The sequence below is a fragment of the Pseudochaenichthys georgianus genome, chromosome 11 (genome assembly GCF_902827115.2).
Source record: "Pseudochaenichthys georgianus chromosome 11, fPseGeo1.2, whole genome shotgun sequence".
Classification (NCBI taxonomy): Eukaryota; Metazoa; Chordata; class Actinopteri; order Perciformes; family Channichthyidae; genus Pseudochaenichthys; species Pseudochaenichthys georgianus.
The window spans coordinates 18,136,949-18,164,933 of NC_047513.1; the positions used below are offsets into that span (position 1 = coordinate 18,136,949).

A 27,985-nucleotide genomic window follows, 5' to 3' on the forward strand; every position below is an offset into this window, starting at 1 on the left:
TTTCATGCTGTGTAATGCAAACTCACAATGGGTTTTCTTTCAGGTTTTATTTCCATTATGATTTTCTTCAAAGAACTGGATAAAGGGCCAATCCTGGAATAATGAACAACTCTCACGTAAAATAAATACAGCACCTTTTCAGCATCACTAAAATATTCTCAATATCCAGAAGTAATAAATACTGAATGTACCAAGATTTTCAGTCATTTACAAAACAAAGACAACACACGATAGATTTTTGTGTCATATTGAACTTTTTTGGAATTGTTTTCATTGATCTTTTGTTCCACAAATTCCAAACTTGCACGTACAAACATCTACAGTTTCTACACACAGTACATTGATTTTTCAGAATTGAACTCACATTAAGAGTAGAACTTTTATCATTTAATAAACAGCTCCGAGTCAAACTAAAGAAAACACAAACATAAATTCCCAAAGTCCAAACTACAGTGAAGGATTCTTGCAGTTCTTTTACAGATGGAGTTGTTTTCTGGCATGGGTCGGCCCTTTTTTTTCAGGACTCATTCAGAACTGATCCGTGTGCTCTTCAGGAAACAGAAACCATGCCATAAAAAGACCTCCATCCCTTTATCAGACCGCCATCATTAATGGAAGTCTTCAGGCAGGTGTTTGCTAACACATCCCATATCACTGCCGTCATAGAGAAAACTCAAACCAGTGACCCTTTTGATAGTTTATACATATATATTTATATAGAATGCAAATTCTACACATAGTAACATTAAATAGTAAACTTTTACATTTTGGAAAGGAGCTTCAATTTGACAGGGAGCTCTTTTGATGAGTTGATAAATCTTTTGGTGGTCCTCTTGGATTTAACACAGACTTCCTGTTTCCTCAGATTTAGTGAAAGCCTCCACGTTATTGCTCACACTTCCGCTTTTCAAAATAGTTTCAAATGGACAAACATGTGAATGTCGAATTGGACTTATTCTGGCTCCATTCTCACTAAGCATATTGCCATTTTCTGGCCATATCTTGTACCTCTTTGACAAGATGAATTGCACAGTTACAAGCATTCTCTGCTGAACTTTAGGCATATTTATATATATATATATTTATTTAAAAAAAGAGTTATCTGGGTCCAAGGTAAACAAGGAGCACAGTCACCACTAACTTACTTTCAGAACACATACTCAAGTTTCACCAATTTTAAACCCCACTTTGATTAAGAACAATCACTGCAAGCAACACATCTATGTCATCATACAACAATGAAAACACTAGTTCTTGCTTTAGACAAAAACAGCTGGCATACAAGACGTCCAAGAAGTGAGACAATACGATACAAACATGCGTCACGATTGAATACAGAAGGATTAGAGGGCAAAGTTGTTTTTGTTCGTTTAAGATTTGATCCTTTTCCATATTTCTAAACCGAGAACAGACATCTATTAGACTGGCTATCTTTGATGGGGTTGGTTTTCAAAGACTGAATTGTAATCAGCAAAAGAGCACCCGAGTCTATCATGAAGAACAGCACATACAATTCTACACTGCATATATTGTTGTTTTTTCTTCTCTTTAGTGTAAATATATTTTCATGGTCCCCAACTGAGCTGCATTCATCGCAGGGATGAAAACACCGCAACAGAAAAAAGTAGAAAAATATGTGACAGACGATTTAGAGTCAGCTTACACACACACACACACACACACACACACACACACACACACACACACACACACACACACACACACACTCGACCACACATCAATACACACATGAACAGAACGACATATCCTAACAGTCTCTCCAACATGAACAAGACGGGACACGTTTGTCATCATATAGACACAAGACAAAAAAGGAGAGATTTCAGAGATTTCATCCTCTAGATTAAAGGAATATTTTTGACACTTTAGGAAATGCTTCTACACACTCCTGTTTGAAGTCTTTATGCTAAGCTAACACCTCCTCGCTGCCCACATACTTAACTTGAGAGTGGTATGGATCTTGTCATCTGACTTTCTGCAGTCAAGTGAATAGCTTACTTAAAATGTTGAAGTATTCTTTTATAGTCTCTCTCTCTCTCACACACACACACACACACACACACACACACACACACACACACACACACACACACACACATATACAGTTCAAGAGGTCAGACAAACTCCGATAGCTGAGCTTATATCTGCTATTTTTATGAAGTGTGTGTTTCTTCACTCACAGAAAATGCCAAAGCCTCAAACCTCCTGAACTTGCATACACACAAATACACACGCACACACACACACACACACACACACACACACACACACACACACACACACACACACACACACACACACACACACACACAATCCAGAGGACGTCTTCAGGTCAAACAACATGCTCTACTGGGCAGCAGCACCTACATACACTCACTGATTGTCAGCACACATGTTGATGTACACTTTTGGAGAAATTATCGACTAAGTAATGATATGTATATATAATGGTACTCAGTTAGCTTTACTTTGGAGAAATTGTGTCCAATTTAGAACAGTCACAATAAGCTATGCTCTTGTGTATTTGTGTACTTCTCGATTAAGCAGAATCATGTAGCAACACAGTGAGGGATTTCACTTTTTGTGGCACATATGTATTCTGGCAGGATCAGAAGCCCTTAAAATGAAATTCGACCCTTATGTGCCATGCTGCCTGATAAATAGGACTTCAGATTTAATTTGTGCTTATGAGAATAATGAAGTCACATCATGACTCCTTAGGGCGTTAACACAAGTTAGGGAAGGATACTGCATTGTTTGTTTAAGGTCATACAGGAAAATATAAAACAACCAAATACAGTTATAACAAAATTATATTACGGTCATTTTTCGTTACTTTTCCAGAGTTTCATTCTGACAATAACTACTGAAAAAAATATTTATAGTTTTGTCAATTTCGTGTTTCCATGGAACAAACTTTTCCATTCATTTATGACTTGTTTTCATATCAAGGCAAATAAAAGGATTTTTTTAAATAAGAGAACTATCCAGCATGTACAATAAATTGGTGAATTGTTGCTTAAACATAACACCAGCTGTAAAAGTGGCCTAAACATTTCACCACACCTGAGCTACTGCGTGACTTGTATTTGATATAAATGGATGTGTGACTGCTGCTCCGTACATCCTGCTGTTGGATCAGTAAGAGATGCTCTCCATGGCTGCACTGAAACACATGAAACACTTTCATAACGACACACATGCACACTCACACTACTAATTTACAAAAATTACACTAAAGTATCTTCTCTCAACATCAAGCACTTGACCAAAATGCGTTTCTGTGTTGCAGACATCACACTGCCACAGCTGCATGCTTCAACAACAGGGAGGGGAAAACACGAGAGAAGCTGGATCAAACCATTCCCATTTACAACCCAGAATCCTGTGAAATGCATCTTCGCCTGTCTGCGTTTCACCTTTCAGTCGAGGACTGCAGGGATAAGGAATTCTGAATAAATGAAGTCTCACTGGAATGTTTTTATATAATTTGGTAAAAACTGTTCTGGTTTTAGATGGCAGTGATCAAGTGTCATGGGCCATTTCAGAGAAAATATAATCGCCCTGAAATTCATAGTGAGATCTTTCCAAAGAAAACATCTATCAAAGCACTAGCCTCAATGGAAATGTGGAGTAAATTGTAAAAGCAGTGATAGGAAAAAGCAGCACTGAAAGCCAGTCACTGATGCCAAGGACAGACAGGAAAGTAAAACATTGTATTCATATGTTAAAACCTACCACATTCATGGACTAAATATTTTCACGTTCCCCATGAATGGCTTTTTTCTAGTCTCATCTCTTCGTTTAACATCTCTGTCCTCAGCTGAAAGTGTTATCATACAGATTTAGACGTGTTATCATGACATAGGAATGTATTTCTACATCTGTGTGCTCTACTCTTTATCGCTCTCTAGACTTTAAATGATGCAGTCCGTGTTTCAAAGGATTCTGGGCTTACAATGGGGATGGCAGTCTGCTCTGTTGGTGTGTGGCGACAGCTCTCTGGGATGTTCGGGCCTTTTGTTGTCAAACACACACTCCAGCTGTGCTCTGCTGCCAACTGCTGGTCATTTGTTTTACTGCAACACTTGGCCTCGCGTTTCAGGCAACTTTGTCGCAAGGAAACTACCTGCAGCGAGGGCGCCTGCAGCGAATATGATGGGTACGGCCTTGGTGATGCCGACGAATGACTGGAAGATGCTGATGCCCAGGACCGCCGCCAGCTTACAGAGGGCGTTCAGGAAGCCAAACGCTGTGCACCTGAACAAGCAGAGAGGGAGAAACACGATCACAGTGAGGCTTTAAGAACTGACGTGAGCACCAAATCTTACATGTACAATATTTTGTTGTATTTCCCCTTGTAATGCTAGTAATAATAGTTGTTGGTTGTATCATGCACATACAATTCCTCAACCTATAAGACATTAGACACCAGAAATCATGCTGCAGTGGTGTGACAACATTTGTCAGATGAAGTTGTTCAACATCGACTCCACATTGAATAGTTTCTCAACACAATGCAACAAAAATGCAACTATTACAAAAATGGGAGTCATCAAAGCATATTTTACCTAAAAGTAGAGTTTAAGGTAAATTGTATTGCAGAAAAGGTATTTTTCACATTAACCTGAAAACTAATGAAATGTAATTGAACATGACCATGCACACACAGAGCTTTGATTTGGTAACTTGTTCTTCATCGTGACTTTTTACGAGCCACTCCAGTTAGGATATCTGGTTTATACTAACCCTTAAGAGATCTTAATCTAAGTAAGTACAATTAAGATTAAATCAAATAAAGTTTACAAACCGGATTTAAAAGGGACTTTTAAGAAATATTTTAATATTTTGGCAAAATATGTGTACTTTCACCAAATGTAACGAAATCTGCCTACCACCAAATCTCAAACCCATTTAAGGTTTATCTGGTTTCTACCAGAGGCTTTGTTTTAATAAGCCAATCAGAGGGCCTGTTTCAATTTGAAGATCAGAGGTCTCATTTCAATTGGCCAATCAGAGAACTTGTTTCAAATGGCCATTCAAATTACTTATCTCAAAGGGCCAATCACTGAAGCATAAAACGGAAATACTTAAGTAAAGTAAAAGCACCTTAAAAGTGTACTGCAGAGTAAATGTACTTAGTTATTTCCCACAACTGTCTCTTTCTGAATCCCCACAAGCTCACATCAGGGAATCAACCTTAAAAAACGTCACCATCATCATCATCATCATCATCATCATCATCATCATCATCATCCACCATGTTACCTTTTGTCCGAGGGGTAGAGCTCCACTGTGATCACATCCAGGGCGTTCCACGAGGCGATGCTGATGCCACCAAACAGGCACAAGAGGGCGATCATCCCCGACTCACTGTTGCCGAACATCAGGAAGAAACAGCTGATACAAGATATGACACTGGATCCCGCTGATGAGAGAGAGACAGACAGAGGAAACAGAATTACATTAATTTAAATAGCCTGTATAGCCTAAAGTGAATTATCGCCATTGATTAGATTGTCATACCCAGCATCCTTAAACGCCCAATTTTGTCCATTAATAGAGCTGACACGATGTTGCCAGGCAACACCGCCAACGTGCCGAGGAAATTGACAAAGTAAATCATATAGGCATTGTTGAAGTCGTCGCTGAAGTCCAGTATGCAGCCCTCTTTGTTGTGGAGGAAGGTGCTGTTGAGTAGTTTACAGTCCACAAACCTGTACTTGAATAAATCTGATGAAAGAGAAAAGGGAGAGAGAGAGAGAAGTGATGATGCTCTGATATTTATGAAGGAATTAATTGACATACATTTTACTTTACGAGCAATAATGACTGGGATAGGTTTAATTTTTTAATCCAATCAAGTGCAATGAAGTGTGTACATAAATTATGTTGGAAAGGAAAAATATAGCACCCCTAACTTTTACAGTTTGTGTTTGAATATGTGTTTGAAACTAAAAACATTGATAATTGCTCAACTAAATCCTCTCATGCAGGCTTATTAATGGAGGAAGTCACGGTTGTATGCAGCCTGACTAAAGGATTGGAGATAATCCTCAGTGCTGGAAAATGTACTTCGGCCTCCCCTTCATGTTTTCCAAGTTGAATTAAGCAATGTTTAAGATCTAACCAACTGTATTTACAATGTATCTTCTTCTTAAAGATGCTAGAAGTAACATTAACCACAGATAAGGACAGTGCTCTTCATAGCAAAGATTGTAGGGCAGACATTTACATATTTACTCCTCTATCAATTAAACTTGACTAAGGCTAATAGATGTTTTTTATACTATGATTTTGAAGAATGTTTTTCCTTTCTGAAACCTTAGTTGTGTACAAACTCGCCTGAAAATAACGAATCTCAGCAAAATAAATGGGGACATTTTCCAAGCCACCACACAACCGGCACCCTGCCAGCAGCTGTTTCTAATTGAAATCCCTTCCAGGCAGCAATTAAACATGATAAACAGCATCCCTCGCTATAAACTGTTTAAAACAAAATAACAGGGGGAACAACAGAAAAGGTCACAAAAGGTTGGGAGGCCTGTTATGTTGTTCTGTGGTTATACTTTGATACCTACAGCTGCACAAAAGCACATTATTAGATGTTTTGATGACACCGCTGAAACTGCTCTCATACCAATAGCCAACATTTTATTAAAGGCAGTCAGGCATAAGAGTGCTGAAGGATCATAAAGTTTTAGATGTCCGAATGACATGAACATAAAGGAATGTATTGTTGTCTTCAGGGAAGCGAAGATACTGTTGCTGCTGTAAAAGCTGCTGAGGCGCTTTCTGTGGGATTTAAGAAGCAGCTCCTCTGTTTTCTCTGGATGAATCTGACACGTTGACTGAAAGCACAATATTGTTCTTTGCATGGTCGAGTTGGACAGCCTGCATTTTCTACCAATGGCCATTGGCATATTCTTCTTTGTAAGGCAATCTTACCTTTATCTCAACATCCTTTGGAAACGTATGGAAATGTATTGTCTTTGCTACTTAATGTTCCTAAAGCCACGACTGAATTGGGAAAAATTGTATTGTAAATTTGCTGCTCCCTCTTTTTTTGTTTCATTTAGACATAAATCTGCTGAGTCGAGACTCTTGCATGACTTGTAGGGAGACACATTGTTGTGTTGTTTTGATTGAGTGTGTTGATGACTTATTTTTCATGATTATAATTCTCTGTTTTCATTCATGTGTAGTTTGTGTGTCTGCAACATTGTTCATTTTCAATGCTGTCTGTCCCAGGACACATTAAGTGGGATAGGTAAGTTTGAAAAACCGGCTCGAGATACGCTTTTTGTTATATTCCATGGAATGCTCTTAACATCCCGATAGCAATGAATATCTTAAGTGCTTTGACAAAAAATCCATAAAAAAATGTCATCTGTGGAAGCCGTGGCGCTGTAAAAAGCACGACCAATCATTTTAGCCGGCCCGGCTAAAATAACTGGATGGCCTACCTGCCTGTCAGCCTTCCATCTGTGCACAAACTTATCTCCTGCCCTCATTGGTCATGTGCGCGTTCGTGTGTGTTGGAGGAGGGGCTCTGTAAGGAAGTGGCAGATTATTTCCGGCTGTGTATTTTCATATTCTAGCGCACTCGAGCTGGTTTCTCCAAAATTACCTACCCCACCTTTAAATCTAAATGACATTATTTCCTAGTTATTGACACTCTTTTCCTGGTTGAATAAAAAGCAAAGATCAGAAAACACAGGCTGATTAATAAAGAGACAAATCAATTAAAAAGAATGAAGAAATAAGATATGATCTGAAGATTTATCTCAGAGGATGTGTTGGTTCTAATTATCCATTGAACACGTTCTTGCATCTGTTGTTTCTAATCATGGAGAGCTGTCAGGAGTCTCGTCACTCTGCTGTCAAACAGTCTGTGATTTGTTTACGTTGCTAAGGTAACAGTTCTGCTGCAGTAACCTAGGGATACTAGCAACAGAATGTTTCCATGGCTACAGTTCTGCTGAACATCTGTGTTTTATCTTGTCTCTATTTTTACTTCAGGCGGCAGTAAAAACCCCTGCACACTCCGATGGGTGTTTTTCCTCAGCAGCTGTGTTATAACATAAAAGTGATCATCACTGTTAACCTGCGATGTAATTAAAATGAGTACTGACATAATGAGATGTGTTTTTCTCTGTTTAACAATATTTAAAGAGGCACTTGTTAATATGTTTTGTTAACCAAAACACTAAAGCACATTTAACAGAGTGTTTAATGTCTTAAACTCTCACTGCTCATGAATATTATTTAGCTGCAGGAGAAGCTAAACCCCCTGATTGTTCATCTTCGTGCCTGACTATTGAACACACTGAAACATGTCTGTTAATATTTACCTGTGTTGTAGAACAAACTTGCAATGAAGGTGCAGTTTCTGAAGAAGGTGTGTGTGGAGGTGATGTCCTCAAAGTAGCACTCCTCAAACACTGAGTCTTCAAACACCATGGACTTCATCTTCAGGTTCAGGAACCTAATGAACACTTCAAAGCTTAAACTTTTCTGTTCTGCAGTTTTATTGTTGTGCTTTATTGTTGATCATTAGAACATAAATCTGAATAAAACAGCAGCTCACAAAACACTCACTTGTCATTGAAAAAGTGTCCTTGGCGATGCACTTGGTTTTCCATGGTGAAGTTCAAAGTGGCGTGATCCATTCGCTCCTTAGTGAAGGTCTTTGTGCGTGAGTCATATTCTTGCCTCTGGATGTACTTGATCATGTCTGGGAACCACACTGTCAGACCGTAGTAGCTGCAAAATGTTGAATTTTGAACGATGTTAAGTAAAACGATTAAATAAACCTAAGAAGTGAACAAGAATCCCCACTTAGAAAATGTTGTATAAGTCTATACTCTACCTGAAAGACATGGTAAACCAAACAGCCATGAGCATGAAAGTGGTCCGTTTATATTCTGGGCTGAAGCAGGCAAGGATGTTGTTCCTAATCTGCAACACGTAAAGAGGAAAACACACAACTTGCTTTTTAAACCCCTCAGAAGACACATGTGTATGATCTTAGTTTAATCTGATAATGTGGTGATATTTCGACTGATATTCCTGAGCAGTAATGTTCAATTTACAAAGAATTAACTTTATGAATTGGACCTAAAACTTGAACACAGACAGGCTTGTTTTCCCCCTTCTGGTGATATCTGTTGTCTTCCACATGAAACTATAGGTTACTTACGTAACCCCAGGGCTCAGAGTAACATGAAGTGAGATGGCTCACTATGGGATGCGCCTCATCGCGGAGCAAACAGAAGCATCAATCTCATTACGCCAATCCTGATTGGCTGGTGATCTTGACGTCAGCGTCAGGGGAAATCACACCCTATAAGTAGCTTGCGCCACAACGCATGCGTCATTCAAAATAAGCACCTCTTCTCGCTTCACCATAGCAAGGAGGGCCGTCTGGTGAGACATCTCACTTCATGTTACTCTGAGCCCTGGGGTTACGTAAGTAACCTATAGTTCTCATTCATAAAACTCCGTTCGATGTCTCACTATGGGATATTGTAGCTCCCGTATTGCCAGACGAGCTTATCTCGAAAATCACCGATCAACCAGAATTTAACAGGTGGAGTCCCGACTCAACAAGGTGCCCAGCACTGCTCGGGCCACGCTTCGCGCGGAGACGTCTAGCCTGTAAAAGCGGACAAAAGTGAGCGGCGAGGACCAGCTTGCCGCTGCACAGATGTCTTGGATGGAAACACCCTTGAACAAAGCCCAGGATGTAGCCAGGCCCCGAGTCGAGTGAGCCCGCAGACCCGAAGGTGCTTGCAGATTCTGACTCGTATAGGCCAAAGCAATTGCCTCCACAATCCAGTGTGAGAGCCGTTGCTTAGTAACAGACTTGCCCTTGTGAGGGTTAGCCCAGGACACGAAGAGTTGGTCATTAAGACGAAGCTCTTTTGATCTGTCCATATATGTGTGTACAGCCCGGACTGGACACAACAGATCCTGCTGCTGCTCCCCGGAGGAAACCAGCTGCGGAGGAAATGCCTCAATGTCAATTGGGGTACACGAACCAACCACCTTTGGTGTAAAGGCAGGGTTGGGCTTCAACAACACTCTCGTTTGCCCTGGGGCGAACTGAGTGCATGAGGGATGTACAGACAGTGCATGGATATCGCTGACCCGCTTGGCGGATGCCAGGGCCAGTAACAGCACTGTCTTGAGTGACAGATGTTTCATGTCAGCTCCTTCCAGGGGTTCAAATGGAGGTCGAGTGAGCCCATTCAAAACCACTGCCAGGTCCCATAAGGGCACCAGCGACCTGGAGACAGGGAGGAGCCTGCGAGCTCCCTTCATAAAACGGCAGACCAAAGGATGTTGGCTAGCCGTCTTACCCTCAAAGCCCACATGGCATGCAGCAATAGCAGCCAGGTACACCTTGATCGTGGAGAAAGCTCTGTGTTTATCGATCAAGTCCTGTAGGAATGATAAAATCACCCCGACAGGACATTGAAAAGAGATGTGTCCTTCTTGAAGGCACCACTCCTCAAACACCCTCCACTTACAGTCGTAAAGAGACCTGGTGGAGGAAGCTCTCGCACTCTGAATAGTGTTTATCACCTTCTGAGGGAGTCCCACTGTATTCAGATTGTACCACTCACGGGTCAGGCCCATAGTGCCCCCCCGCCTGAGACAATCTGTCCCTGCGTGGTGGGGGCTGCCATGGCTGCCCGCACAACAGCTGATATTTCTCCGCCAGCCCGTACGTTTTGGGCTAGGGCGGAAACATCAGAATATGTGTGTGGCATTGCTCCTTCACTCTGGCCAGAGTTAAGGGTAACAGAACCAGGGGTGGGAACGCGTACAGAGGACCCAGAGGTCAATCGTGTACGAGTGCGTCCCCGCCTAACAGTGCGTTTAAATCGTGCATTAAAGAGAACAGCTGTCATTGAGCATTTTCTCTTTATGCGAACAGATTTAACGCGGCTCCGCCCACAGCAGACTCACGATCCTTGGATGAGGAGTCCAGTCTGCATAGAGTGGTGCACCTCTGGACAGTAGTTCTGTCCCGAGGTGCATCACTCCCGGTACCTGTGTCGCTCTCAGAGAGAGGAGACGTCTGCCGCTCCAAGGGATCAGTTTGTGTGCCAGTGTGTGTGACTGGAGACAACGCAACCTCCCTTGGCGGTTCATACACGATATCGTGTTGTCTGTCCTCACGAGGACATGGTGTCCTCTGAGAGAAGGCAGGAAGCGTTTTAGGGTGGGGAACACCGCTAAAAGCTCCGGGTAATTTACGTGCGCCCGCTGGAGGTCTCTGCTCTAGAGACCTCTCACCGGGCGACCTTCGTAAATACCCTATCAGCCTGTCTGACATGCGTCCGTGGTGACCACCTTCCGTGAAAGGACAGCACCCGTAGGTGCGTCCCGTACTAGAAAAGTCGGGTGTAGTGCCACTACGCATTACATAATAACCAATACTCTCCGCACGCCGTGGCGCACGGGGTTTAGTTTTATTATGAGACCCATGTTGAGCGGGTGCTTTACGAGGACATTTGTCTGCGTAATCTGACTCTGCTCGGCGGGCATTATAGATAAAACCCTTCTTTCTAGGAGAGAGAGAACCTCTCTCTCCAGAACATGGGTTGACTCTCTCTGGGCTTGTGAAAACAGATAAAGTGTAACTGTTTTGAGAAGCCCAGGCAGATGTCGTGAGTATCTCCTGCTGCATGCTCCTTAGAGCCAGCTGAGATGTCGCGTTTACAGCTCCAGCCGGCACTGCGCATGCGCGTGGCGGTGGTGCCTTCACAGACCCGCCAATAATCCGCCTTTTGAGAGATGCCGTAGCTGCTCTCAGAAGGGGAACAATTGACAGGCTGTTTTTTGGCTTCATTGATTTTCTTTTCATTTTTTTGAGCTGCGCCCTCGGCCTGAAGCCTGGATGCGTCAGCTGCAAATGTTTAATGACAGAGGAATCAACCAACGTGTGACATGTGTTTGTGCGGACTTGAGGATGGTGTTTAGGCATCTCTCGAGGCGGCGGGAACACATTCACAGAGGGGAGAAGGAGGGGCTGTCACGCCGCTCGCTTCTTCTTCCTTGACTGCTGGCCGAAATTCTGGGTTGGCTGAGCCTGAGCTGCAGCCGGAACCGGAGATTTTCTCGGCCAACTTGCCAACAATGTCCGCATGAGCCGGGGTTGTCGATAGCGCCTCGGGCGTGTTCCAGCCCGAGGCAGGACGAACAGACCTGGTGTGTCTGTGCCCGAGATCTTCAACCTGCAGCCGCAGAGTCGAGCCACCGAGTCCCTGACTCCTCTGGTGTGAGGGAGAGGGGCGTCCATCTTTGTCGCCTCGTGGCGTGGAGAGGGCCCGCTCTCGACAGGTGGGACGGGAAAAAAGGTATTACCACCTTGTCCTTAATCCGGAGAAAAAGGACGGTGTGGGTCTTTTATTCCCGGAGAATACTGACTGGTGTGGCAGTATGCTCCTTTTTTAATCCTTTTCCCCTCCGTGGGGAAGAGAAAAGAAAAACTTCCTCGCTACCGTGGTGTCGGTAGAGAGGGAGCGAGCTAGCAACAGGTGTGCTGCTAGCTTGAAAAAATCGGACCTACCTTACTTTCTCGTAGAGAAGGGCGAGGTCGATTTTTAAGTACTAACGGCGTTAGTACTACCGTCTTCCTGCGAAGCAGAAGGAGTAGCCGGCGAGCGCCCGTCGACCGAAATGGGTATTTGGGTTCAGTCTGTGGACAGTGAAGCTTGCCCGGCTACTGTGAGATGTGCTCTGAAGCGAGAAGAGGTGTTTGAATGACGCATGCGTTGTGGCGCAAGCTACTTATAGGGGGTGATTTCCCCTGACGCTGACGTCAAGATCACCAGCCAATCAGGATTGGCGTAATGAGATTGATGCTTCTGTTTGCTCCGCGATGAGGCGCATCCCATAGTGAGACATCGAACGGAGTGTTATGAATGAGAACTACTTAGTTACAGCTTCAACATTAAGAGATGAGACTTTTTGTAGTGGGCATTAAGCAGGTGGTGCAGTAGTAGATTTTGTAAAAGATGGAGGGTGTAGGCGTGTAGCAGAACGTAGGCTGAATGCAAATTAAAATCTTGTTGGTAAAGTTTCTGCCTGAAGCAGTGGTGCTGCAATAATGTGCAACACAAGAAAAGCACAAGTTTAAACAAGAAAAAGTCATTTAGTAACAGATTCAACAAATTATCACTACATTTAAAAGTAGGAAACAAAAGGCAGAAAATAAAGTCTGAATGTGAATATGTCTGAATATGTAATAATTTGTGAATTTTAAGTCTAAATAGTTCACAAAATCAGACTGTGGTGAAGAAACTAATTAAAAGGGAAAAGATGGCATCTTCAACCTTTAGCTACTCTTGGACTTGCTGCCACCCACGCCTTCCTCCACAATGTTTGTTTCCACCGATGCCTTTTACAGCCAGCCTCGAGCTGTAAAAGGCCACAGCCTCATACAGAAATTATCTCAGGGGTCTTTTTATGTCATGCTTTTAAAAGTTGTTAACAGTTTTGGTTCAGAACTTGTGCAAAACATGTCGTCTCCTTCACTGACCTGATGGGAGAGGCTCACGATCTTCAGCCTGTAGCGCTGCCAGACCGGAGTGTCGGTGCCAATGTCCGACAACTCATCCATCTGTTTCACCGTCTTAATTGTGGTGACCTTAGAAAACAGAGACGCAAGTCCTTCAGCCAAATGTCTTAACATGAATTATGATGGTAACATTTTCTAATTACAAATGGCATTTCTTCCTCCTGCAGCTTTGAGTTTTCCATGAAGAAACGATAACACAGTGAGACAAAAAGGATAATGCAAATGTAAATGTTCCCTTGTGATTAGAATGCATTACCATTAATTTATACTAAACACGTGTTGCACATTTATTGTTGATTTAAAACCTGGTGAAAAGGGAACAAGTGTGAGCACATTTAGTCATAAATAGTCAGGTGAAGGTCAACAAATATCCTTGACAGGACACAAAGTCTAAAGACGATTTTGCAGATTGAAACATTGCTATAGAGAGGAATAAATCATTTATTATGTGAAGTACTGTGTGCAGACCTCCTTCACGCCCTGTCAATCTGATGACTGAGACGTGGAAAAGTTGCTCTGTTATTTTAATTGGGAGCTATCTTTCTGTCTGTACAAAAGGATCACTAGAATATCTTTGAAAAATGCTACATTTTGGACATTTAAAAACGTGTGGTTGTTGTTTTCTTTAAAGAGTGTAACTGTCTTTAGGTCAACACACTGAACAGTAGAGAAGAAACATAGAAACAGATGGACCTTATTTATCCTTTTTTTTATTATTAAAAAGGAAACTATTTATATGCACCTGAGTATTTGTTTAATGAAATCTATGTTTAATTTGCATTAAAGCACAGCTAATTTATCGTTTGAATATATGTCAGACAAGTGATAAGACTGTGAAAATGTTTCAAGCTGTCCACTAGAGCAGTGGTTCCCAACCTGGGGGGCGCCAAAGATCGCAGGGGGAGCGCCAGGCCTCAGATGATTTGAGGCCAAATATCATATTTAGACTTTTTTTTTTTACATACTGTATAATTGTAACGCAATACATGATTGTCACTAAAAGCATTGTCTCTACATTACAATAAAATATAAAAAATAATTGATTAATTTTAATAAAAATTCAAGTTAGTAGCTAATAAAGGCATAAAAAGACAGAAATGTATAATTCTTTCTTTAATAGAAATGTTTCTTCTGCCCATAAAGTGTCCAAACCAGGCTTTTCTGGATAAGCGCATTTTTAAAACATAGTCATTGTCCATGCCGGTTTCAATTGGATTATTTGTCACAGTTGCTCCGATCAGATCGGTCTCCTCCATTTTGTAGATTATTTATGACTTTTGAATCCACATAAAGACATCAGCAAAATCCGGCTTACTTTGAGCAGGTGTTTTAAACAGTTTAATCCCTTTGTGAATTGTTTCCACTTGCGCCTTCCTTTCATTTCTTCATATAGCGGGAATCCAAATGAATTAATCCTGAGTCCAATAACCATCATAGTGCTCCTTAATTACGCTTTCATCCTCCTTTAACAAAATACTTCACATTCATCCAGTTTGTGACAGTAGTTGTAGCATTTTTGAGACTTTTAAACTTTAATTACCGCTGTTGCGTCATTTGGGGCGCAAGATCCCCCCCAAATGACTCCTGCTGGAAGTTGCATGGAAGTTGCACCCCCCCCCCCCACACACACAAGGGGGGGGGGGGGGGGGCGCAACTTCCAGCAGGAGTCATTTGGGGGGGCTCTTGGGATAAAAGGTTGGGAACCCCTGCACTAGAGAGTACATTTTAAAAACTGCAGCAAAGAATAAAAACGATCAGTGACCTTTAGTACATCCTTCCCAATCTCTTCCTTCTCCGACTAACCTTTCTTCTTTTGCTGTCGGATATCTCATAAAGGCATAAAACAAAAAATGTCAGGGATACTCACAGAAAACACTTTCTCTGGGTGTCCCTTTGCTCGCATGTTAGTGTCGTGAACTTGCTTCAAAATCATCCAGCCTTCGTCATGTTTGCCGTTCTGTTTAAAATAAATATAAACGTCATACTGTGTATATATTTCTGTTATTTTAGTAACCACATTAGTTTAAACATTACAAGAAATAATTATCTTTACTCAGGTTATTTCACATTTGTAGTATCCATCTCATACTGTCAGACCGTCAATCAGCACATCTGCTCACCTCTAAGTAGAAGCGTGGGCTCTCTGGCATGGCACTGAGGGCAGCGATGGCAGCGACAGCGGGAAACGCGCACACTAACACAAACACACGCCAGCTATGGAACTGATAGGCCGAGCCCATCTGGAAACTCCATCCTGAAAAGACAAAAGATATTTGCTAATAATAGTCAAACCTTACACTTTGCCCTACAATTGTACAGTAAAGGGCATCAGATGAGGTTGAACACCAAGTCTTTATAAGGCACAGGCTGGAATATATTTAATTTGGTGTGACACTGAATGAACTATGTTCTTATTTGTCCTGCCTCCAGGGGAGTCAGAGGTCAGCCGTAGTGCAGCGTTTCTGGAAAGATGCTTGCTAGCAAAAAAGCTTAAACCAGCAGGATTTTACCAGCTAAAACTGAGGCTCCAAATTGTGTGTCAACAGTTTCCTTACTGCACAAATATCTACATTTAAGAACTAGATGATATGATGAAAACAACTCTCATGTTTGTCCGCCACATATAAAGCTAAAATCAGCAGCCAGATACATTAGCTTAGCAATCAAATTGGAAACAGCTATTTTCAAAGAAAATAACATTAATAATTCCTCAGAGAAAATGAGAAGTCCAAACCAACTAGAGGTATATTGAGTAATTTAGGAAGCTTAAATGTATGTGTTGGGTAGATTTTGTTACACTTGAACAGAGCCAGGCTAGCTGTTTCCCCCTTTTTGCAGTCTGTGCTAAGCTAACTCGTCGTTATAACCTCATATAGTATGTAATGGACATATATGAGTGGTATCGTTCTTTTCATGTAACTGTGAGAAAGCAAATGGGTATATTCCCTAAAATCGTTAACTTGTGCTTAAAGTGTTTATCAAAGTTAGGACGATCATCTAACTTGAACATTAGCAGAGGCAGCTAACAATACTCCTATATTCCGGTGGAACATGTAATGACATGTCGTGTCATGTGAATAATCACCGTAATGTGGGATAATAGCCCAGGCCATGGCAGATGCGTATATCCCGCCAATCATCCAGAACATGCAGAGCCAACTGAGGTGCTCTCCACGTTTCTCCTGGGACAGGAACTCAGAGTAGTAGGAAAACACGATGGGAATAGAGCCACCAATCCTACAAAGATCAGAAACAGACTGAGTTGAACAGTCCTGTTGTTTAAGAGTTCAAACACACAGTTTAGGTTGAAGGATTAACAGCATTTGTAATAAGAAAGAAGACGTTAAATTATTTGATATGAGATGTCCTGAAATACAATTACGGCTCACACCTATTCTTTCACTTATTTCCTTTTAGTTAACTGTATTATGGTTTATATGTTTCCGTTAGTGCATCATAATGGAGAAGCACTGATTAAACTACAAATTAAAATGATTCTAGCAACTAAATATGCGAATTTTAGAAGAAAAACACATATCATATATCAACATATCCAAAGAAGCAGTTAGGTGTCTTAAACACTCACACAGGGAAACTCATTTTCCCTTAAAAAAAAGTAAGTTAGAGTAAGGTATAGTGTGTCAAAAATAATTAGGTAGTGTCACAAATATCCCCAAATAATGAGTGAGTACCTCAAGAAAAGTAGGGAGCATTTTAAAATATGAGGTCAAATTTCTAAATTATTAAAAGCTTTCCAAAAACATTTATGAAGTACCTCAAAATAAGGAGAAACTTTCTTTAAAAAAAACATGGTATGTCAAAATTATTTTTGAAATACTAATTCATTATATCAAGGGACTTTTTTCATCACATTGGCAGAAATGGGCTTTCATAACGGAAAGATCACATCAGAATAAGAAAATATGAATACAGTATTTCTTAATTTACCCAACACCCGAGAGGAGTCGGCAGAACAGAAAGGTGCTGTATCCCTGGACGAAGGAGGAGAAGAAGGAGAATACACTGTTGATAGAGAGACAGATGAGAAGAGACTGGCGGCGGCCTATCCGGTCAGCCATAGCCCCCCAGAGGAAGGCCCCGACCATCATCCCAAAATATACAATCAGTCCTGTGGAGAGAGCAGAGGAAATTAAACTATTAGAGCAGGGATGGGCAAATGGCGGCCCCCATCTCCTCTTTTTGTGGCCCTCAGATTAATTTATAAACAATGTAATTAATAAAAAAATTATTAATTTTATTTTTATTTTTGTACTTGTGGTACTGATACCGTCCACTAGACTCCTAGTTAGTTACGTCGCAAACTGCGTACATGATTTCGTTCAGCAGCCAAATACCGCGAAATAATCTGTGACACGTTTGTGTGTATTGTGTTTGTTTCCCGGGGAAACACTCACAAGAAACACCAGCTGTTGCTATGCCTGCTATGACTGTAATTAGGCCTTTTTTACAAGCTTAAAAGTTGTATTTATAATCTGAATTTGGTGAAACAAGTTTAATATTCTAAAAACCAAGACTTTATAGTTTATTTGAAATCAGATGAAAACAAACTGTCACGGACCCTGCCGTGTTATCTATGATTACTATACGCTTTTCATTCATAATTTCAGTGGGAGGGAGGAGGAGCGGTGCTGAGGAACAGCAGAGTGCGGGTTGACCGGTGCCTGTGTTGACATTCCCCTTATTGTGGAATAAGGGGAATGCAGAGACAGGCTACAAGTGTCTTAGCTAGGTTCAAGTTAGACAACTAATGTCTGGGTTAGTGTTCATGACTTCATGTTTATGTCATCTTAATGGTTAATCTCAATGCACACACATTTTCCGTGCTTTCCCATAGTTTAAAATGGTTGTATTCCACTGTTAAAGGTGGGGTAGGTAATTTTGGAGAAACCAGCTCGAGTGCGCTAGAATTTGAAAATACACAGCCGGAAGAAATCTGCCACTTCCATACAGAGCCCCTCCTCCAACACACACGAACGCGCACATGACCAATGAGGGCACGAGATAAGCTTGTGCACAGATGGAAGGCTGACAGGCAGGTAGGCCAACCAATCGATGGTCGGTTGTACTTTTTACAGTATTACGGCTTTTTACAGTATTACGGCTTCTACAGATGATGTTAGGGTTAGGGTTAGAGGATGTTAAGAGCATTCCATGGAATATAACAAAAAGTGTATCTCGAGCCGGTTTCTCAAACTTACCTACCCCACCTTTAAGTAACCTGTTCAATACAAACATGCCACTTGTACAAATTAAATAACATTTCTGTGAACTGATATTTGTTTAGTGAGCTTATTAGAGGATGTTCCCTGAAAGATCGTAAAATCTCGATGAAGATGTCAGACTTAGTATATTTGTTAATAATTGCATACAATGGAATTTGTGTGTGTGTGTGTTCCAAGTGAATTTGCGGCCCCCTGGTGGCCAGTACATCAATTATGTGGCCCCCACCACCATCAAAGTTGCCCATCCCTGTATTAGAGTAACAGATGTAAGTCTACCCTGTCTTCTTATTGCTGTCATATTATTATGGGCTTTTCAGGCTCTCTCAAGAGTGCAGTTCAAATATATATATACAAATCTCCTCTTTTTATAATATCAGTCGTTATTCTTGACGGCTATATTTTTATGGTCAATCAATCTCATGAAAACACAAAATCCAACAATAATCTCCAAGACACAGGCCTGTTCTCTACTGAAAGCACGAATGTTAAAGGTTTTTAGCAAACACTACTCAAGCATCAGTAAATAGTGTATTTGTTGGGGACTATTTCCCGGTGCTGTATTAGGTTTTTCCAGTAGCAGGATGGTGTACATCGCCTCAAAGTGCTCATGTTAATGGTAATGATGCAAAAATTCCCCAGTGTAACAGTGTGGCTCGCTGATGTGTTTTTAAACGTTTTTGGAGAGCAATGAAGCGCTCAAAGACCAGAAGAATACAATGTGGATTCACAGCCAATATTCGTTAGTATACTAAGCCAATATTCATTAGTACAGTTGTACTTATAGCAACATAAAAACAAAAAATTGTGACAGCCAATCCAGAGCCTGTGCACCATAGGGAGAAGAGTCTTACCTAGCATGCTCTTGTTGGGTTCAGACAAGCACATGTCCTTCTCAGCACTGGGCAGGACGAACCCCACCACAAAGATCTCCACGCCGTCTGCCATGAGTGCCAGCCCCAGCACAAAGTACAGGGTCCATTGGAACTTCCCGTGACCACACTCTTGTAAAATGGTCTCGTACTGTTGAGCCAGCTCCTCCTGGTCCTTCCTCCTCTCGGCCTCGGACACTCCGATGTCTCCTAACTGCTGAGCGCCGGCACTCACCGAGCCCGGTCCTCCAGCCAGGCTGCCTTTGCCAGATTCAGCCCGAGGGATTCCTTGGTACTCGCCCTCATAGATCTCATCATCCTCATCGTGACCCTCTGTGGAGTCACTGTGGCCGCCCTCCTCGTCATTGGCTGCCTGGCTGTCTCCACGGTAATAGCCTCCGTCCTGGCTCCCCTGCTGGGGGTAGTCATCATCATCATCCTCTTCAAACCGGCTGTAGGAGCGCTTGCTGTACTCGTCGGTCACCTTATCCACTGAGCGGCCAACCTTCTTGGATGCTTGCCGCTTGACCTCTTTGGCAATGTCTTTGGCGCCTTTTATGAAGGCAGTCCGGTTTTGGTAACCCTCCTCCATTTTAAAGAGGATCAGAAGATGAAAAAGCGGTCAAGGATTTAGGGGAGAAGCCACCTGAAGCTTCTGTGTGTTCAGGATACACCTCACAGATGTGTTGTCAGTCACTGGACTGACCACAGGCTCTTGTTTTGTCTGGGGAGAAAATGGAAAGTCTTATATTACTTTCATTCGGGCATGTAGTAGTAGTTTCATTAAAGGCACTTTGTTATCAAGGCATGGCATTACAAACTTCACATTTCTGGTGAGCCACTATAAAGTATAGGGGCTAGTATATGGGCCATGGGATTGGTTAAAGTGTCAATAGAGTGGTTCAGGAATGAGTCTCCAAACCCAAATATCAGTTATAATTGTTGCACTATTAGTCCCTTATGTCGAAATAAATGTTTTTTTGTTGCGGGTTTTGGTAAGATGCCAGAAATTTGGTTTGTGATCCATACCAGTGTTTCTCAAACTTTTTCATACCAAGGACCACTTAACCAATAAAAAAACACTCGCGGACCACCTAACTCCACAAATATCCAAAAACACATCGTTTTTCTAGAACAGATTACAAATAGCCTGAAAATGGTACAAACAGGTGGCAACATGTGTGACGAAGGTGTTGCGCTGGGCTATATCATGCAATCGAAAGTGAAACTTAACCTCGCTCCATTGCGGAGATATTCCCGCGAGAGTGCGGAAAACTTAAATTAACTTATTTTAAATGTGAAATGTTACCAATATACTCACGTACCACTAGGGGGCGCTCACGGACCACCAGTGGTCCGCGGACTTTGAGAAGCACTGATCTATACAAGCTAAAGAGATTTTGACGTTTCTTATACAACATGAATATGTCAGTAAAAACCCAAATATTGACTTGTGAAGCATTTTCCAACCCGATATCACGGCAAGACGTGAACATGTGACGATTTACCATGCTGGGAGACGATGTCACGATTTCGTCCCTTCAAACGTGACAGTTACACGGTATTGTTAACCCATGTTAACCATTGGAGAAATAACCGGAAATGCCAAGCAAATGCTACCCCGACGGTCGGTTGTTATTGTCAATATTAATATAATAATGATTTATTTTTTAATATTCACACTCGATTACGCCAAGTTTCTTGTTGCCCCAGCTGGTCGACACCTCTTTTAGCAGAAACAAAGGCTACATTAATGTATTAAATCGATGTTAATCCATGCGTGTGGACGTGACGTTGTGCGATTGAGTTGCCAGGCAACAGCTTCGGTTCATGTTAATTTACAAACTCTACAACCGTAGTTATATTTAAAAACATGTTAGAAGGCCTCACGAAATACTTTAATGCAAATTAAAATGTAAATGTGAAGGAATGTGTGTATAACAAAATACATCGGTGATAAATGAAACCGGAAACTGACGTAGGCAAGATCCTCAGCTCGATGATTGGATGGTTTAGCCGTAATGCATGCTGGGATTTGGGGTTTATGTGATGTGAAATCTGAAAATGTTTTTTAAAAACAAAATAAAACTTTATTCCGAGTGTGCTTGCTTTTCTCTTTGAAAGTCATCACATAACAGCATTGTAATACACGGTTCGGCTGCATTAAGTATTACATATCTGCCGTAGTTCTCTATGTATAGAGCCCTGCTGAGAAGACTTCTAGACAAACAGGAAGAACTGCCGCCAAAACTGAAAACGTGACGTGGATCATAAATATATAAGCAATTAAACAACATCTTATATTTCTTTTCACACAATACGTCTCCTTGCAGTATCAACACTAATTCGGCTGACTTTTATATTTGATCCAATTGGTAGATAGGCTGTATTTACACCATAACGGTGCAGAGCTGATAGAAAGGGACACATGGTGGTTAAAGCACGTTATTGAATTTTATTATTTTATTATTAGATATTAATAGGATCCCTATAAAGTATATTCATTACTCGTTATTCTCTACTAATAGTTAATTAAAGACTGTGTTGTCACAACAGACTGTATATAATGACTAGTTTCCACACCCCTTTAAAGATTTTCTAAGCTAAGGTTTATTGACATATTATACACAACTACGGTGTAGTTATGCAATGAATGAAACATTTGGGTCGCAGGTTCCTCAACAGTGCATTACAAGACATCTATCAATATTGTGTGTATACCTCCACCATTAAACTGTCATTCTGCACATTTCTTATACTATCTACATACATGTTATAAGAGTATAATACAGTATAATATCAGTTTAATAATAAACAAATAATAAACAAATAAGTGCTTAAACATAGTTAACATTGCAGGAAAGCAATTATATTAAGTACTTTGTCAGGCTTAATATGTATCTGTAGATACAAATGTCACTGTGTGTGCTGTGTGCTCTGCATGTGTGACCATTAAAGAGGGTTTCATCCCTCCATATTCTTCTTCTATACCCCCAAAGCTTTTTTCTTATTCAAAAGAAGACCTTAACCTAAAGTACTCTTTAATATTTGAATTAAGCCTTATTAGTTTGTCTGTTTTGCACATCCTCCTATTAATATCTAATAATAAAATTCAATAACGTGCTTTACCCACCAGGTGTCCCTTTCTATCAGCTCTGCACCGTTATGGTGTAAATACAGCCTATCTACCAATTGGATCAAATATAAAAGTCAGTCGAATTAGTGTTGATACTGCAAGGAGACGCATTGTGTGAAAAGAAATGTAAGATGTTGTTTAATTGCTTATATATTTATGATCCACGTCACGTGCTTCCTGCTTGTCTAGAAGTCTTCTCACCAGGGCTCTATACATAGAGAACTACGGCAGATATGTAATACTTAATGCAGCCGAACCATGTATTACAATGCTGTTATGTGATGACTTTCAAAGAGAAAAGCAAGCACACTCGGAATAAAGTTTTATTTTGTTTTTAAAAAACGTTTTCAGATTTCACATCACATAAACCCCAAATCCCAGCATGCATTAATTAATTAATTAATTAATTCCTTACAGCGCTTTATCAATGACTCAAAGCGCTTTACATATACACACATTACACATATATCATACATGTCAGATACTGTGGACAATACCCACAGGAGCAAGTTCAGGTGAAGTGTCTTGCCCAAGGACACACCGGCTTTACAGACGCAGCAGCGGCGGGTTTCACCCCTTGATCTGATGATCATTGCACAGCGCACTGCGCCACACCGTCCATCTTCACGCCTCGGGGTCATCGAGGCGCTTTTACAAGTATACATTGGTATTATACATGTACTGTGGACAATACCCACAGGAGCAAATCCGGGTGAAGTGTCTTGCCCAAGGACACAACGGCCTGACGCAGTGGGGGCGGGAGCGGGTTTCGAACTGGAGTTCCCCAGCACTCCCCCTTGATCTGATGATCGGATGCACAGACCACTGTGCCACCCGTCCGCATTGCGGCTAAACCATCCAATCATCGAGCTGAGGATCTTGCCTACGTCAGTTTCCGGTTTCATTTATCACCGATGTATTTTGTTATACACACATTCCTTCACATTTACATTTTAATTTGCATTAAAGTATTTCGTGAGGCCTTCCAACATGTTTTTAAATATAACTACGGTTGTAGTTGAAGAGTTTGTAAATTAACATGAACCGAAGCTGTTGCCTGGCAACTCAATCGCACAACGTCACGTCTGTTAATTCCACATCCACACCAGATCTACACGCATGGATTAACATCGATTTACTACATTAATGTAGCCTTTGTTTCTGCTAAAAGAGGTGTCGACCAGCTGGGGTAACAAGAAAATTGGCGTAATCGAGTGTGACTATTAAAAAATAAATCATTATTATATTAATATTGACAATAACAACCGACCGTCGGGGTAGCATTTGCTTGGCATTTCCGGTTATTTCTCCAATGGTTAACATGGGTTAACAATAACGTGTAACTGTCACGTTTGAAGGGATGAAATCGTGACATCTTCACGTCTCCCAGCATGGTAAATCGTCACATGTTCACGTCTTGCCGTGATATCGGGTTGGCATTTTCATATCTTCAAAAAGGCATTTGCTAACAAGGGGTTAAATGAGATGTAAGAGATTTTTAAGGACATTAAACGAAATTGCTCTGAACACTGGTCAGCCTTGAGCTTAGTGGTGGTTACGTTAAAATTACGTGAAAAAAAGTATATCTGCAATATCCAAAACCCAATGGAAATATCTCTTTGTTTTGAAGAGGGAACAAGGGGCGAAGCTAATTTCCAGGCCCACACAAATTAAGCATACCTGCGGCAGCTATTGAAATGAAATAGCATTTCTTCAAACAACACAAAGAAACACAAAGTGACTGGAAAAGGATGCAAAAGACAAAAAATAGAAGCAAGATAGGTAAAAAGACATGCAAATTGATAAGAGCTACAACATGACTACAAAGAAAAGCAAAACTAACACGAGTAAAATTAAACAAACATGTGTTGTTTGTAGTTGTTTTGTTTTGTAGTTGGTTTATGCCTATTACTGTCCAGACATGTCTTTCTCTTTGAACTGATGGTTCTTCTTTATTCATTGAGATAACCAAACCACCTAATCAGCCTTTGATGCCGTGCTTCCAGACTACACCTGTTGCATTTCCATATCTGCCCAGCATGTGTTTACTGCTGAGTCACTGATGGTAATAACGGGTCGAGACATCAAGCCCTGAATGGTCAGAGTGATTTTTAATGGATTTCGGTTGGTGAGGACATTAATGAATAAGAGCTACAGTACGTGACTGTGACTCAAATGCAATGCACCAAATATAATGCTCAAATGATCAATGAAGGCCTGACAGATCAACACATATTAACACCTCTCCTTTATTTGTCCTTAAGACTGCTAAAAAATCCTGCCCTGAAATGTGAGTGTTTTAATTACTTAGAAATAGAAAATGCATTAACCATGTTGAAGAAAAACCAATAGGTATATTTAGATATTTAGATTAATCAAATAAAGGCATTTCTTAATTCAAAAAGGGAACAACGGAGGATTTAGAGAAGCTGTATGCTGAAACAAATTAGCCTTGAAATTGAAAAAAGGAGCCGGAAATCTGATGCCCATTTTAATTGTCTGCTGCAGTATCACATCTCATTTTGAATAAAATAAGCCACTGACTCGTGTAGTTCACTGACAATAACCACATCCATATGCTGCTGTATGAGAATGCTGTGAACCAAGGGTCGACGTGCGATAAAACAACATGTCATTTTGATATTGCGGTGCAGGGAAACAACAGACCAAGAATGAGGGGCTCACTTTGACCCCTGTTTAAAAAATGAGGTCTGCCAGGCATAAAGTATATACAGGGCCGGCAACAGGGTCTCATAAATACTGAAGCCAGAGGTCATCCACAAAGAGAAACCTATAAAGATGTTCTGGTATCTCCTGATGTGCTTGTCTAAACTCTACTTTAAAGCCTTTCTCAACATTCCCACTGTATACAATATAATGATGAAAGAGTAAATCCCATCATATTTTTTATAATTTCAATATTCTTGAAACTAAAAAACATAAACGTAAATTATGTTTGGAGAAAAAAACATTTGAATCGACCTTTCAAACACAGTATGAGCTATACAGAATGACATAACTGTTCGTTGTTGAAACAATGAACATAAACCGATACCGAATGCATGAAATCAATGTCCTCAGTGACAGCTCCTGGGTTTTGCTAAATAATTGCCTGTTTGTTGATGATTGTGTTTGATCATACTGAGAAAATAATGTATTGCCTGTTTAGCGGTTCAAATTATAGTTCCTGCAAAGGCAGACATTATAATAGTAGGTTTAAAAAGATGCATCTGCATCTTGGTCAACGCACAAAGGTTTGATTTGTTTATGTTAAATTAAATTCAAACATCATCTCTAGTAGTCACAGATCCTTCCCCGTCCGCATGATGAGCGTATTTACTGGCACAGACCAAAAGCAGCCCACAGGCCTGGTCAGCCCGGATAAACTGTCGGACACTAACCTAATAATGACTCAGACTTGTGCACTTACAGGCCTGTAATAACTGCCCCACACAAACAGAGCTCTGCTGGGCCTTTCACACAGCATGCATGTCTGTAGGCAATAAGAAAAGCTTAGGTGTTACTATTAACATTAAGATAAGGGTACTACAATATAACCAATATACAGATTCAAACCATTCAGATATCAGTCTTTATTTTCTCTACTTTAATTTGACTGCTAACATGAAATGCTTTGAAGTAAACATAATGGAACAAAAGAAAGATATTAGTTTGAATCTTCTTTCTTTCCCCTCCTTCTTCTTTTTTTGTACTCCTTTCCCATTATTATATAGATGGGGTTTAGTCTAGCAAGTATAATTGAAATCAACTGCATGAGTACAGGACAGTTTTTGCCCAATATGGAGTATATCTATATTAATCACCAGAGGACAGAGCACCAGCTAAAACAATCATTCTCTGTATGTGTATTAACAACATCTCTTTACATTCATATAATGTGCACAGACGTACAGTAGAAAGATAGATAGATAGATAGATGCACTCTATACAAAGTACTGAATCCTTTATGCAACAGGTCACCTACAAATGCACTCTTCTCATAACCCTTGTTATTTCCTCTTCACAAAGACACTAAAGTGCAAAGGCGAACACTATCTAGTCAGATCCGAATAAACGCTTTAAAGCCACTTTTCTCCTCTCGGCCCTGTTGTCAAGTTGACAGCATCTCCACAGCCCCATGCAGCTCTGTCTGTGATGAAGAGCAGGGAGAGGGTGAGGAAGGTGGAGCTAAGCTACCCTCTGATTTTTGTGTCCTTACTTTCTCCCCCATTAAAAAATCGATCAGCATAATTTGACCACTTCCTTAGTGAGGCCAAGCAGAGCAGATAGCCATCCTTTCACATGCATGCAAGCTAGAGGGCTTTCTATCCCAAGAAACGTCGTAGGCCTAATGATTAATTTGGACATGAAGATAACATTATAACGACATTTATAACACAAATCGTTCTCCAAATAAAATGATCTTGCATGTCTTTTTATGAAATGATCATATTTGTGCTGTTTTAATGTCTGTTTTAATGTGTTTTTCAGAAGCAGAAATGACACAGAAGGGGCAGCAAGAATGTGGATTCCAAAGTGTGATCAAATATGAGCCAATTTGAGCCTCCACTCCAGTCATAATCATTGATGTAAAGAAGAAGGGGAAAAAGGCCTTGTCGCTAACAGGCCAATTTATACAGCCCACAAATACGACCGGATTAAATTATAAATAGCAGCCGATTGTCTTGCATCCTGACATCTGTGCTCATTCTTAGAAAGCACGGTGCCGACATCTCGTCACGATTTGGATTAGATTATAGGGCCGCGACTCGATTCACAAAATCGATCTTTAACTGCTGTGTGAAGCAAACGGTTGCAGATCACGCCCATCGTCTTTTACCGAGGATGTCTTAACGCCAAAAAATAAAACATATAAAACGCTTTAACACGACATTGGCCGCTAACAGCTAATTATCAATCCCGCTCACCTTTATTCCTGCGATGTGGAGCCTCTTCAGCCGGAGATGTGGAAGAGGAGGAGGAGGAGGAGGAGGAGGAGGAGGAGGAGGGTGAGGATGATGGTGCGTACGAGTCTGTTTCCGTGGACGGAGTGATGGTGATGATGCTGTGCGGGTTGGAGGAGAGAGAAGCCCACGCCAGGCATCCACACACACTCAGTGAT

The 27,985-nt window shown here is 41.0% G+C and overlaps 1 protein-coding gene across 1 annotated transcript; it reads right to left on the bottom strand.

The window, feature by feature from the left end:
- Positions 1-28: 28 nt before the first annotated feature.
- LOC117455488 (synaptic vesicle glycoprotein 2A-like) lies at positions 29-27,979 on the bottom strand. Its single transcript, XM_034095002.2, has 13 exons — positions 27,792-27,979; positions 19,710-20,451; positions 17,564-17,744; positions 16,701-16,852; positions 15,736-15,869; positions 15,483-15,572; positions 13,577-13,684; positions 8,894-8,982; positions 8,623-8,787; positions 8,376-8,509; positions 5,548-5,754; positions 5,290-5,449; positions 29-4,281 (listed from the first exon to the last, which is right to left on the bottom strand). Exons 2-13 carry the CDS (start codon positions 20,317-20,319, stop codon positions 4,098-4,100), a joined length of 2,214 nt encoding a protein of 737 aa, XP_033950893.1. The 5' UTR covers positions 20,320-20,451; positions 27,792-27,979; the 3' UTR covers positions 29-4,097.
- Between the last annotated feature and the right edge of the window lie 6 nt (positions 27,980-27,985).